At 41.3% G+C, this 14,599-nt stretch overlaps 1 protein-coding gene across 2 annotated transcripts; it reads right to left on the reverse strand.

Moving 5' to 3' along the window:
- Positions 1–1,423: 1,423 nt before the first annotated feature.
- pgfb (placental growth factor b) lies at positions 1,424–14,180 on the reverse strand. Of its 2 annotated transcripts, XM_082515269.1 has the most exons (7): positions 13,547–14,177; positions 4,021–4,057; positions 2,740–2,936; positions 2,546–2,625; positions 2,208–2,237; positions 2,069–2,125; positions 1,424–1,971 (listed from the first exon to the last, which is right to left on the reverse strand). In XM_082515269.1, exons 1-7 carry the CDS (start codon positions 13,607–13,609, stop codon positions 1,950–1,952), a joined length of 486 nt encoding a protein of 161 aa, XP_082371395.1. In that variant the 5' UTR covers positions 13,610–14,177; the 3' UTR covers positions 1,424–1,949. The 2 variants fall into 2 exon arrangements, with proteins under 2 accessions (XP_082371395.1, XP_082371396.1); XM_082515270.1 differs by lacking the exon at positions 2,208–2,237 and having other exon boundaries at positions 13,547–14,180.
- Between the last annotated feature and the right edge of the window lie 419 nt (positions 14,181–14,599).

The following is a 14,599-nucleotide window of genomic DNA, read 5'->3' on the forward strand; positions in this document are numbered from 1 at the left end:
AATATTTAAATGAAATAAAACACTACGTCAGTCAAAATGCTATTTTTACATTTTCATAGATTTTCTTTATGTGATACATGAAACAAACAAACAAACAAACAAACGCCATTTAACATATCTACGAAACTTCATCCCTTCCATGTTGCAGTGTTTCTAGAAACAGAGGATGACACCTGTGGTGTGGGATTATGGGATTGTTGAGTCACCAGTTGGACACAAGGTTGTGCTGTTCAGCTGCACACAGCATATGGGATGAACATTTGAGACCGTAACTAATGCTTTTACATGTGGGAGCTCAAGCTTGGAATCTAATAAAAAAAGATTTTGAGGGCTTACATGATGTTTTAACGGCTATAAAAAGCAAAAATAATTTGTATTCAAGCTTTCCCCTGTTGCTGCAGCACTCCATACAGTGCAATTATTTTTAACCTGTCATAGCACTGTTTTTAAATTTCAACTTTAAGAATTTTTATTCCGTAGACACGCCGGTGAGCTGTCTGGAGTGTACCCTCTTTCCTGTCCAAGGTCAGGGACAGGCAGGCTCGAGCCTCCTCCACAACCATTACTTTGACAAGTAGATAAGACAATGTATACTGGATATATCCCACTGGAATACTTAAATCTGAATTCACATTTCACTTATTTGCTTACACGACAGTAAGAAACATGCCACACCAAATATTCCACGGCATTCAAAGGAAGCCTTGTGGGTATTAGTTGTATGGTCCTTGATATGTTTCAAGTACAGGCACAGGCAGAGTGAAGTAGTGTATCATTGAACGTGCACCGTATGTTATGTCCTTGTGACTGACACTCGAGAAAAAATGAGTGGTTTGCCAAAAACTGGGTCCAACCCTCTGATGTGCACTGCCCCTCTGTACAGTATTTAATTCAATCTGCATACCTCAAATACCCTCCTGAAGGCTCATGTATTGTCATAGAACTGCAACCTGTTTACTGTGAGCGACTAAACAAGCAACGCATGGGTATTTGGTCCTGAGTTGGAAATGCATGATGGGCGAGCTGAAATATCCGAGGATGTTTTGATCAAAATTATAAATGAAAAAATTGAAACGAGGAATTTCTACTCTTGCAAAAACATGTGTGCTACTCAAACATAAGTGTATTCATTATTTTAACACGAATGTGCCGGTTGCCGTTGATCTCGCCACACCCACATGTTCATTTCAGATGAATGGGCCAGATAATCAAGATTAGCCTCTTGTTAGGAGAACATCTGTATGCTGGATTCCATAAATATGGAAAGTTTGAAGTTTTGGGAAAATCTTCGCTTTATGAACATTTCTGCTAAATGTTGTTTTCCCATTCAGGTCACATGATGCTGTTAAAGAGTTTGATTTATACACAACAAGCAATTATGCAACAATGGCTTTTGGAACAGATCTCAGATATGATGATGATCTGATTGCAAAATACTTTAATATAGAGGTTTAAAAACACTTTCCATAAACACTAGAGGGAGACATTTCCTTATCGCATGTACAAAGAAGTTGCACATCAAGTCCACAAGGTGTTCTCTGGTCCAACTATATTAATAAATATAGACTTTTCTTCTTTTTTACCTGTGTAACCTTCTTTTAAATACCAAAGGATTTGACAAATAATAACCGATACAGTAATACCTAGCATAAAAAGAAGACATCAGTCTGTTTGGTTCTACATTGCACTGGCTCCCAGGGATGTCCATTGTTTCAGGCTTGTAACAGCAGTGTTTCCACCAGTCAAAACGCACTTCCTGTTAAACCTTGTCGTTACAAAAACACCCTGCCCATCAGCATAAGGGCATGTCAGCAAATCAACCCAGCTGTTTGAGTCTCTTGCTGCAGACACAGTATTGATAGATGAGTGAAGGAGACTTTTGATGCTCCCACTGGGCTGGAAACAAATAGTGAGCCACACTGCAACAGGGGGTTGGGTCGCCACTGCAGTTACCTGCGAGGAATCTGGCACCTGTAGAACACAAGTGATAACGTAGCCTCTGTTAAAAGCTGTAATAAGATAAAATGGTGGATATGTGAACGTTTTCTCCCCCCCGTGTGCCCCTCACCTGTCACATTCCTTCTTTTTTTGTCTCTCCTTCCTCTTCCTTCCTCTTCGCCTTTTCCTGAACCAAGAACCAAATTATAAAAAAAAGCTTGCGTTTTTTGACAAATAGCAAAATTGATATTGTAAGAATATTCCCTTACTTTGGAACCTTCACAACAGGTTTCCTGATTCTGAGGGTAAAGGTTTCGATAAATTAACATGAATGTCCAGGTACAACATTTAAAAGTCTGTGAGAGTCACCCAGTCTTCTAGAAGTTACGTTTATGCTGCCTGCTATTAATGACCAAACTCGATTAGCAGATAGTGTGTCGACAGTGCAGGAATCTTTAGGAAAACAACTTTATTTTCTGTTAGGTATTCAATTCAAGTTTTTGGAGATGAATCTATGAGAAACATAAACATGACTTCCAGGAGACGGGGTTTATATTTTTCATACTTATCAATAACTTATGTCACAACACCCTTCTTTTTTTCTTACCTACATTCACATGTTTGATGCTCCACAAACGTCATCTCAACATATTCTTGACCTTGTTCTGATGGCCTGATTTTCAAAAGCTGGGAATGGAGGAGGGGTGGAGGTGAAACGGAGATTTGTCAAAACGATCTCATGAAGCGCTCACAGCTACGAGTTATAACTCACACTTATGTTGCACAACACTTAGGTCTTACCTGCATGGTAACGTTTGTGGTTTGAGTGGGATGACACTCCAGGTTCTCATCTCCGCAACAGCCAGCGCACCTCACCAGGGGAACGCAGGAGGGGCTGTAGATGTGCTCCACCTCCGATGGGTATTCCTGCACCACCTCCACCAGCTTCTCAATGGTGCGGCAAAAGCTGCGACCCCAAACTTTTTCAAACACAAGCACTGTGAATAAGAGTAGGCAAAGTATAAAGCAGTGCCATCTTTTTTCTGGGACTTCTCTGCATTTTTATTTGGTTAGCGATCAGTTTTTCGTCTTACTGTGACAACATCGATCGTATTTGACAGCTAAAAAAGCTCAACTTAAAGATGATACAGTTCTACACAAACAGTACTGGTAATTAGCTCAGTAATCCAGCAATGATATGCTTTCATGCCCTGTACACAGAAACCTATACACCAGTATGTATCCTGTTTTCATTTTCAGGGGGAAAGAAACATTTGTTTAATGTACAGTGTGCTTTCCTGTGGGAGTACATGTGTGAAAGTGTCCTAGTTGCTTTGGGGAGACTGTGGAGGAAGAACAGGGACAACTATGGCCAAACAGAGAAGTAAGAGAAAACAAACACTGGGAACATGGCCATGAACAGAACCCTGCTGGATCTGGAACTGGAGTTGCCCCGCAGGCACCTCTGGGACTGTGGTGACCCTCAGAGGTCACCAAATGGAGCCTTACACTACAACAGCTGTTTATAAAAGCAGACAGGCTGGGAGGAGACGGCTGGGGAAGCATCCATGGTAAGGAGATGAGGCCACGAACTGTAATGTAGTACAGTGCAAAGGGACAGTTCAATGGCCAGTTAGTGCCTCTTGAGTGGACTGCATGCCTTCTGCTGATCTGGCTCTTAGACGTCCATGCAGTCATTTCTGCCTGCAAGTTCTACCAGTGCATTCCTCTTTAATTAGCATTAATGTATAGCAATGTAAGGGAGCAAAAGGATATGAAGAGAGAAGGTCAGCAGTTGAGTAATCGTTGCTAGCCTAGACATGCTCTGCTGCGCTCTATATTCAGATGAAATTCGATGACTAACCAGCATGCAAGAGTAAAGAACTAAGTGTGACGAGCACAACGAGGGAATATATTTTTGTTAAACTCTAGTCTCCCCCTTTTGTTTTCTCTAAACCACAAACACTGTAGAAAATACAGCGTAACAAAAGAGTCAGAGCTACTCTCTCGAAGAAAGTTTTATTAACTCATTTTATCCAGGACATGCAGACTTAAAAGCTTAAAACTTGAAGAACTCCTTACCTTCCATTGTACTGTTTATACTTGCCAAGGGAAGACTCTGAAAAACACAAAACGTGGGGATCCAGAATTATTATTTGTGGTCTGACAGGATGTGACAGCGAGCCTCAAGACTGACAATGAAAGTGAAACAGGTACTGGCAATAAGCCAGAAACATTAAATACATACCTAAACATGAACAACATTATATAAAACTAATCCAAACTGTTAACCCACCCACTCAAATATAAACACTATTGCCTACAACCTTTATACACATAGAGAGGTCAGCCTGCCTTTACACTAACGTCTGACACCAGTGTTTTCATCCTCTGGTGGCGATAGCTGGAACAACAGTACACCAAAGTGGAAGGTCATTCCCACTCTGTTGGGGATGAGTCTTTTGGACAGGCAGCAGATAGAGGTCTTCATATATATCTACAGTGTGCCCAACTGTTTAGGTTCAAAACCTGTTTCCTGTGGTGTAACATTCAGCTCTCTATTTATTTTCCCATTGATTGTTTCCTCCTCCGTCTTGATTTTTTCCCATAATCCCATGATAAACAGAGTGAATTTTTCATTCGCCTGGGAAAACACAAAACCTCTGGTTGACTCCATCTCAGGAAGGGAAATCTATGTTTGATAAAATACCCTCCGGCAGAAGTGCAGGACAGGCGGCAGACAACCTGCTTCCGCAGATTCTCCTCGTCACTGGTGTTGGACTTGAGTTTCTCTATGACACATGCCGGATCACATTCATAGTGTAACAATGTTTTTGTAGACAATAGCAGTGGGACAAATGATACTGGAGCAAAAAGTCTTCATGCAACAGCAACCAGCCTGACAAGGACTTCCTCGAGTGATGGCAATAAAGACTGTTGCTTTATGCACCATCTGTGCTTTGTTGAAATCCATCCTTTTCCTGTTATGAACCAAAATTAGTTTCAGGATGAGGATAGTATCTGTCAGCATACTGCTGTATTCATCCTTCCCTCCCCCCTCCAAACAGTGTGATTTAAGAGGAATGTCCCGATTTAATGATGATGATGATGATGCATTTACACTTGCAAACATTTCAGCAGTTCCCGTAAAACTGTCACTGACATGAGTGTCAGAAACTGACCTGTCCTCTGAGCTGCACAGCGTTCTGTATTAAAGACTACAAATATCACTCAAGAGTCCTTTCTGGGCAAAGGGAGCTGTTGAGGCATCTTCCCTGTTTTTCAACACAGTTGTTCTTGTTCTTCTGGCTAAAATCTACAGCTGTTGCTATGATTGCCGAGTTGTTCTATAGTGTAGCATCCATCGGGCTGTGTCAGCCTCACTGAAACACAGCAGGATATAAGCTCTACTTGCAGAATATTCTTTAAGCACAGCATGGGAAAGTCACAGTTCAGTTCCAGTTATTGTCAAAAGTTGCTTTCATTTTCAGGCCCATTGAGTGTATTTTATATTCAATGGCAGGCTGATAAAATGAATCTCGTGTCCAACGTTAACTGGCATAAGATCAGCTTCCCCTTTTCCACCCTTTTGCGTGTCGTGGCTTCTCCACATCACAAGGGTTTTTTGGCTCTGGCCTCACTTGCCTCTCTGAACGTTTTGAGGTTTTGGAGGATTTTCTAACCTTGGTCATGGGTTAAGCCTCGACATGATGAGGAAACATCTTTGGTACCCTTTGCGGTGGAGAGCAGAGGAATGAGCTGCCCAAAAGAATCCACCAGATTCTTAAAAAGGCTTCATGAGGATCCTCACGTAGCAATTCCCTCCGTCTTATGCACTTAGAGTGTTAACTGTATGATTCATGGTGACAGGGGGTGATTAGGCTCTTGTGGAAAGGGGGACTGTTTCACATTAATAAATGTGTTCAATGTGTCATTAATCCTAAAAGCATGCTCGCTTTCTGTGCAGTCCTGAATGTTTCTTACATTTTGTTCCCTGGTGACCTTTTTCAGGGAGTTTACTTGTCCTCAATCAGAGTGTAACGTTACCATGTGTCATTATCATTTATTGGTTTCATAATGTGGGTGTTAGGACCTTTGAGACTAAGTGTGATTAAAGGCTATAGAAATAAACTAGACATGACTAGACTAAATTCATCTGTTCTTGGTTTATAACCCAATACTTCTCCTCTTTGTCAATTGTATTGGAATTTTCACTTGTATGTACAACATCTGGGTTTTTGCAATTGACAGAAAGTGCTGAAATATCAAGAAGGAATTAAGAGCAGAAAATCCCTCTTTTTACCATTACACACAAGCAGAAACATCCATTCTGTCTTTCCAGTAAATGAGTTTTACAGACTGTTTCTGTCTAACACAAAAAAAGCTATGCTTCATAAAATGGATTAAATATTCTGGGCTGTAGTCTGACACAAAGATTAAAATTATAGTCTTATATTTTATAGATACATAAAAACTAGCAACAGCTTTGGAGGGTCAATTCATATACAGGTACATATGTGAATGTATCAAACAGGTAAAGAAAAGTCCATGGATTACATTTGATTTGATTAATAACGGCCCATCGCGTCCTTACTTTTAATCCTAATCTTAATCCACCATATAAAGAATGAATGAATGCAAATGTGTACTGTATGTTAATAGAGGAATCAAAGATCAGGACCTAACAATTACCATCATTATCAACAAACGATTAGTTTATTTTGAAAATTTCAGAAAAAAGACCAATATAAAATTATATATGTTATAAAAAATTGTACTGATTGGATTGGAAACAACATGGCAGTGCAGTGGCTTGGACTCTACAGGTGTGGTGACTTTACATGGTCTACATATGCATGTGTTATTTTCCTCCATGTTCCAAAGATAATGGATGCGAAGATCATTTGTGATCCTACATTAGCTGTAGGTGAATAGTTGCTTCTCTCAGTGTTAGCTCTGTAAAGCTGGTGTACTCCATCTCTCAACTAATGTTTGATGGGACACGCGTAAGCAAATCTTTGATCCTAGCAAGATAAAAAAAAATATTGGGATGCCACATCTCCTTTAAGCTTTATGTAACTGGTAATTGACATTTTATTTAAACATAACTTGGACCTTTCAGTGATTAAGTGCCTAAACTTTCCAGCTATTCCTGTGCCAGAGAAACCTTTCTTACTGCATCTACAAGGTTCCATAAGTAACACACCCTTGTTTGGCTACTGTAGTTGTACAAAATGCTTTCAGGTCTTGACATTTAGTACTTTACGGTGGCGCAGTGTGCTTCAGTATTTCAGTAATCAGCTGAAGAAAGCGAGTATGGATTGAGTTGTCTGTAGTAGTTGTAGCTGAAATAAAACATTGTTTATAAGGTTCTGTTCCTACTACTGCTGGTTAAGAGTTTGTGCTGTACTCTAGGTCAAATCAGAGGACCTGTTGCGTCCCTGGGCTCCTGCCATTTGGCCGCAGAGGCCCCAAGCCTCATTACTCTGCAGTCCCACACAGCTGAAATGCGTCATCTTTAACCTCCTTGCTTATTCCATCTGTCAGAGGAAGGGCAGCGTGGATAGGGAGCAAACCTAAAACATGATGGGGACCCAGCATAATTGTCAGAAGATGTTTCAGCTTTGAGGGTCAAGTGGGGGAGGAGGTAAACAGCAGGTACCCATGGCCCTCTGCCAGAAAAATCTGGAGTCCAGCCAGCTTATTCCACAATGTATTTTTCATAAGGAAAGAACAGGATGGCAGATCAAATACAAAGGTTCCCAAACCAATTTAGGGTTATTAGATAGAAAAGCCTATTCTGAAGGCTTGGAGAAACTGATGCAGACTGGAGGTTAGGTTCGTCTTCTCCAGTGGATTGCATAAGAGTAAGGGTGGGGCATGCTTTTGTTTTCCAGCAGAGTGAAATGGAAGTTTTCTAAAGGCGGCTATAAACCACAATTAAATGCTTTCACGTCATTCCAGTATTCCAGTATAAAACAGTAATAATTAATCATTATCAGTAACCAGCGTCCCATACATAGATTGTTCAGATTTCACAAAGTAATAGACGGCTATCTTAAAGCCTGCAGTAAGATTTTCTTTTCACATGCTGGTAGGGCGTTTTAGGTTATATCTCTTGTGGTTGACAATACAATAGGATTTAATTCATACTATTCACAATGGAGCCAAGACACTGAAAGGAATGAGTGTTTCACAACATGCTTGTATTTCCACCATTAGAAAGCCGACCACATTCTACAGTTTTCGGCTGAAAAACAACTTTTCATGTGTTATTCTGCAAAAAATGTTGCCATATTACATGCAGTTTTAATGCTGACTCATTGCTTCTGTTGACTAAAGATTAGGTCATCTGATTAGCACACATGTATCGTTGGATCTCCTGCTTTGATGGTATTCAGGCTGTAGTAGTAAACTGTAGTCCTCTAGGCAGTCCCCTTAATCTTTGACCATCTGACAAACTGTAATTGCTTTTACATTAATTAGTTCAGTCAAGCTGGATAACTTGACTGACTGGGTTTGCTAAATGAGGTAAAGAATGACAGTAAACTAAATGAAATGAGTAAATATAAGTAGTCTGGCAGTTGGGTGATTCTGAAGACGCATAACAAGGGAATTTTTAAGTGGACTTATCTTGTGTTTCTTTATTTTCTCTCACATATTTTGGTACAGTGGTAGAAGTTTGCATAAATCATAACAAAGGTTTTAAATTTTAAATGGTCAAGAATACGTACAAGTAATCACTGTAAGCCAAAGTCTCAGACTGCAGACAGCTTTAAATGCTCATTTTCTTTGGACAAATTTTGTCTACTCTTGTATCTGTATTATGTCACAGAGGACGTGGAGCCCTAACTTGGTTTTCTCAGGGAGGCAGCCAATCAGAAGGGGGGACAGTGGATACTCAATAAGTTAGAAATGATGCTTTACTGATCTTCCTCATGTGCCCTTTATTGCTAACCAGATTCCACGTCATCAGCGCCATGGCCACAACATTAACTCATGGCCTTCTCGTGGAGCATGAAGTCACTCTCTCCACCACTACAAAAAAGACCGGTTCTCTTTTGTACACACATGGCGGGTCAGCTTTTGACAGCGGTGCTATTACAGGACTGAGAAGTACCCAGTCTCTAGGTGGTCACTGGATATAGCCAAAAGACTGAAAAACTTCATTGGAGCATGCGGTAAACATTCCACAGCAATGCCTTGAATCATCAGAGAGACTTTGAAATCACGAGTTATTCCACATGTAAGTACACAAACACACATAGATCACACAGATTCAAACAAAAAAGTAGCATAAATAGGCATGCATAACTGCCAGATTTCAGAATAAATGCATTTTAATTGATATTATGCATACAGCTAAGCTAAGTGTTCTTGCTGGGAGATAGATGAGACTCACTGACATCGTCATGTCTGCCCTTTACATTAAATATGGTGGATCCATGTGCAGGCAGACCCATTCTCAATTTGGAGCCACATGCACTGGATCCTGCTGCTGAGATACGGCAGAAAAAGAGATTTGTTGTATGAAAGCTGACAAAAAGAATAGGTATCGTTTGTGCAACAACCAAACCAACCCTTTTCAAGCCTAAGTGCTGAAGTTTGAAAACAATCCTGCTTTTTTTGGCATTGCCGTCTAGTCAAAAAACAACAAGAAGTAAAATAGGATCAAGTGATGAGGGAGAGGTAAGGGTCGGCATAAATTTTAATTTAGATAACCACGATTTCCCCAGTATAAGTCCATTAATGCATGCATAAATGTCTCCCCAAGGACGCACACAAAAACACACAACCACTGTGTAAACTGTGCACCCTGTCCGCAAACATACACACACGACAAGTCTTGAGATAAGCTGACCGGTGGTAATTGTGGTCTCCATTACAGTAAACGCTGTTCTGTAAACCACAGTAAATTACATCCAGATGGGAGATTAAAGCTAGCTGAGTAGACAGCTGCCCTGAGCACAACCACTCCTCCTCCTCTGTTGGAGGAAGGAGAACTCCATATTTCCTGATTGCGATTGCAACTCTCCCCTGGGCTAGGACATTACAACCAGGGAGAAGTACCACAACAACACAGAGGGGCAGTCAGCAGGTCACCACCACTGCAGGGACTCCCGTGCAGACATCTGATCTACACAGGAAGATGTGCTAAGCGTAAGACAGAGTAAGCCACGGCGGGAAGGGAGCAGTCGACTTAATGTTTGATTATACATTTGCTCTTTGCTCTGACTTGAACACAAACACATGCGTGCGGTACAGATGGCCAGTCTCAAGTATTGTTTTGGTGCGGAGGGTGATTTAAAGGAAACACCTGTGTGGCGTCATGTCCTTATGAATACAAAAGCAGAAGCTGAGGCTCACTGCCTTTAGAGGCACAGAAACACGGTGTACCGATGAAGTGATGATCTTCATCAGAACTCTGGCAATAACACATGGGTTAGGCATAATTTCCCCATATCTGTTATACAATTTAAAAAGTCACTCAAAGAATTTCATAATTGCATTTCAGTGAGGCATATAATCCTCAACCTTTGCTATTTTTTTCCACAGCTTCATCATAACATAATCACAAAAATATTTTTTCAGAAGTTGACCAAAATTGCGAGCTGTGCACATGTCCAAATCTTCAGGACATGAGTTATTTCACCTGGAAATGCTGCCAAATGCCATTCAGGTTTGGTTCTGTTTATGCAAGCATGAAATACAATCACTACGATCACTAAGAGATCGGCTTTGTACGGAGAGCATTCCAGTGGTTTTGATCTAACTCAGGGATAGCTGTCAAATGAGCAGGAGGCAACAGGTATTTAAAAGCAATGTATAGGCAGGTTTCACAGTAGTCCTACTACTGTAACTTCAGGTTAAAACACACACTGTACTGTACATGCAGGTCTGCCAATAATACAGTAAATAGACGACTGCTTTGTCCCAAGAAATACACTGTACAAAATAACAAGAGATTTGGCTAAAACCAATAATCTTTTCCATATACAGTACTTCCCATAAAGTAATATTAGGTTTACTGAACTCTGTTTGTAGTTCATGTGTAAAACACCTGGTGGATGGCATGGAGCTTGTACTGTATTTCATAAAAGGGTGACAAAGCGGCCACTATTGTTGAGAAGGGAAACCCAGGTGCTTCCACCCTCAGTGACAAGCCACAAAGCTTGGAAGTTTGACCTGCTCATTTCAATGGGAATCAACATCAGCAGAATACACCTACTGTTACAGTGTTGATTTATGATAAAAAAAAATACTATTTACATACATCTTTTTATACTACGCTGTTTCCGTTTTCTCCGATGACACCATGTCACCATGCTTCTAACATAACACACCAGTGTTAGTGATAAAAGTTATCACACCACTGATTTGCAGCATGGGATTACTACAAGGAATAGCGAGAGGTGGAGAGATGGGTGTAGCTAGGCTTTCGCTGCGAATCACAGCCATCTGTCTTTAGTCATCTTATCCCTTTTTATGGAACATAGCGAGATAGCAGAACACAGCCTTTAATCCAGCCAATCTTTTCCTCTTCACTGGTTCTTTATATCTCTTCTGTCTTATAACAATTACCCAAGAACACTGGGGAAAACACTCCTTCTTTTAACTTTCTGTGAACTACTGATATATGCAGTAATGATAGACTCGCCCTCTGTATGTGACACACATTCACACACACTACACTATGAAATCTCATGCAGGACGGTATTAAACAGTTGAAGTCAACTCCAGCTTCTCTGCTGTCCACAGCTGTAATTGACCACATGATTCACAGCTGTGACAGTTAGGAAAGCTAATCATTATTAAATTATTGGTCTGCGATTCCCAGACACATGTCTAGTGTCTGTATTTCCAGACATAACTTGGTGTGTGAACTTGTGAAAAGAGCTGCTGGTTTGAGTTGAATTGTATTGAAGCAGGAAAACAAAGAAAACGTTTAAATTTACAAATGATCAGTAAATGCAAATAAGTTTTCAGCAACTGCAGGGATCCCGAGGTCAAATCTTCACATACTGTATGACATCTAATTGGTCAGGTTAGATGTTTGATCTGTTACATTGGCCATCAGTCTTTGGGTGCAGCAGAGGGCATCTAACCTGCTACACACTGAGGCCCCTGGATTTTGTCACTCCTGTTTTGACTAACCGGGCCATGAGCTGATTATGAGGATTAGAGGAAATGTGGTAAACTCATGCCTCTCCCACTCACTCTCAACTTAAGCAACAGCTGCAAAGTCTCTGGGTTTGGGAATCTGGTGGGACATGGAGTTTTTTTCCAACCCTGAGAGCCTGACTGAGTCAGCGAGTAGTACCTCTATGTGAGGCCTGCAGCTTTGCAAAGGGGAAGGGGGTGTTACTTGATTCAACAGGAAAGCAGCAGAGTATGAAGTGTGACACTGGCAGTGAATGGACAAGGGAATTGCCTGGTTTTGCATTAAACATAAAAGCCATCAGAGACAGCTGAAAGTCCCCAGCCACCTTGGAAGGAAATCAGAGACTGAATAGGTTCAAGGGCTGAAGCATACGGTGGCACAAGTCCGAATGTTCAATGACACATCTTCTTACAGGTATTTCTGGCACAACACAGGCCTCTGAATGACTCCTCACTCCAATTTCACCGTTTCCCCTGTTCTGACAGACTTTCATTAAGAGAATAACAGGCGACGCCAGACAACAGAACAGACCAGCTTTGTAGGCCGATTTAACTCCTGACACTGATACGGCTTCCCTGAAATTATGCTTTTAATTGAATTCCACATGCTCACACTGGTTCATCTTCATTACTGTTATTCTTGGCATAAAGCAGTTAAAGAATGCTGCCTTCTCTTCGTGTTCTTCTAAGAAAGCACAAGAAGGGAAAGCTGCAGGTGCCTGCAAGCTTAACATGATCCAGTTTTACTAAATACACTTTCAGACTATAAGCAGCTCCAGGATCTGCTACATCTACTACCTGGAAAGAAACACAGCAATCTCCCATTTAGAGAACATATCACCAACATGACGACCAGAGTGCTCCCCTTGATGGAAATTTATACCGAAAAAAAGATCCCACCATAGCCTACAAGAGTGGGAATATAACATAATCCATGTCTGTGAACCTAGCTTTTAAAGTATGATGCGGCTGTAATTATGAGCTTAGCAAGCTTTGCAAAGTATAACAGTGAGTCACCTTGCATCATTTGCTCCACAGAGAGAGTGATGCAGTTTGTCACGTTTCATCTTATGAATGAGGGGTGCCCGATGGCGCTCATTCAAAGCAGCATGAGAAAGAACAATAGATCATTATCACTTGACTGGCTTCTGATGACTCGAGCGTTTCATATGTAGGTTACACTTTGAACTTAAACGAGGCTATTAGCAGACCTAACAATAGGCGCTTTATTTATCATTCTATAACGAGGTGCATTATTTGCTACTTTGCTGGGTTACTGGTGGACAAAGCAGACACAAAATAAACCGAGCAGCGTGTGAAAATCTCAACCCAAAGTCTCTGTGGTTTCAGTGCAAAGTAGGAGAGGAGGGGGGAGAGTGGGGGAAACAAGCAATCCCCTCATTTTGCTTCTGAGTGTAAAGTTTCACCGAAGCGTGCAACGTCCTACCTGTGCAGGTGAGAACTGCAGATAAAGCGCCACCACAGTCCCGATGACAAAACCCAGTAACATTTCGTGACGTCTGTGCGTGGAGAGTGGCGATGGCTCCCGATGGAGATAGTGGCGGAAAAAAAAAATCCAACAAAAGTCCCAAAATACTCAGAAACAGAAGCAAACAGAAAAAAACTCGCTGCCAGGGATTTTCCAAGTCATCTGCTCCCGGTTTAGTAGCGCGGAGAATGAGTGGAGTCACGTAGCTCCGCGCGTGTAACCTGATGAAGTAGATTGTGCTCACTAATGAATAAGGCCCCTCAGGAGAAAGTGGAGGTGACGAGGAGGCAACACAATAATACTTTAACAAAAAAAGGAGAAACTGATAAATATTCACATTTACACACTTTTTGTGTCTCGTTTTCCTTTAATATGAGCTTAAAAACGGATTCTGTGGAAATAAAAGCGTGAACGCCAGATGTGACGACGCATATTCAGTGAGCAGCTTTCAGTCCAAGATCTCCAAGTAAGGAATCCGCTTCAAAAAATCACGCATGAAGTTGTGCCAACAACTTTCAGTTTCCAGTCCTCCTCTGAGCTGCAGTCAGCAGAAAGACAGAGAGAAGCACTTGCGTCTAATTGCTCCGCGCCACCTTTTCACAAGACCGTTTAATCTCCTCCCCTTTTGTCTTGGTCTCTGCCCTGCTGCATCTGTCTACATACAACTTACTGATGACATTTTACAGCTTCCTCCTTTTAGCTGCAACATAAAAAGGTAGTTTATTTAGTTTGTGATGCTGTAGTGCAATTCTAGACTATACACCGCAGGTGATTTAAACTATAGAGCGTACACAGAAACATCCTCCGAGTGCCTGCGACATTCTGTGAGCGCAATTCAGGCTGGGTAAACATTTGGAGATCTTTTAACTGCTGACATGGATGGTAGACTCATTGCTCGTGCACGGAGATTTTCCTCTGAGTCTATTTATTCAAGTTTGCAAAGGCAGAAAAGGGAGATTCCTATTCTGTTGACACACAGGCTTACTCTTCAGTGTGGGACTTCTGTGTTTG

This window comes from Aulonocara stuartgranti (genome assembly GCF_965226115.1).
Source record: "Aulonocara stuartgranti genome assembly, chromosome: 19".
NCBI lineage: Eukaryota > Metazoa > Chordata > Actinopteri > Cichliformes > Cichlidae > Aulonocara > Aulonocara stuartgranti.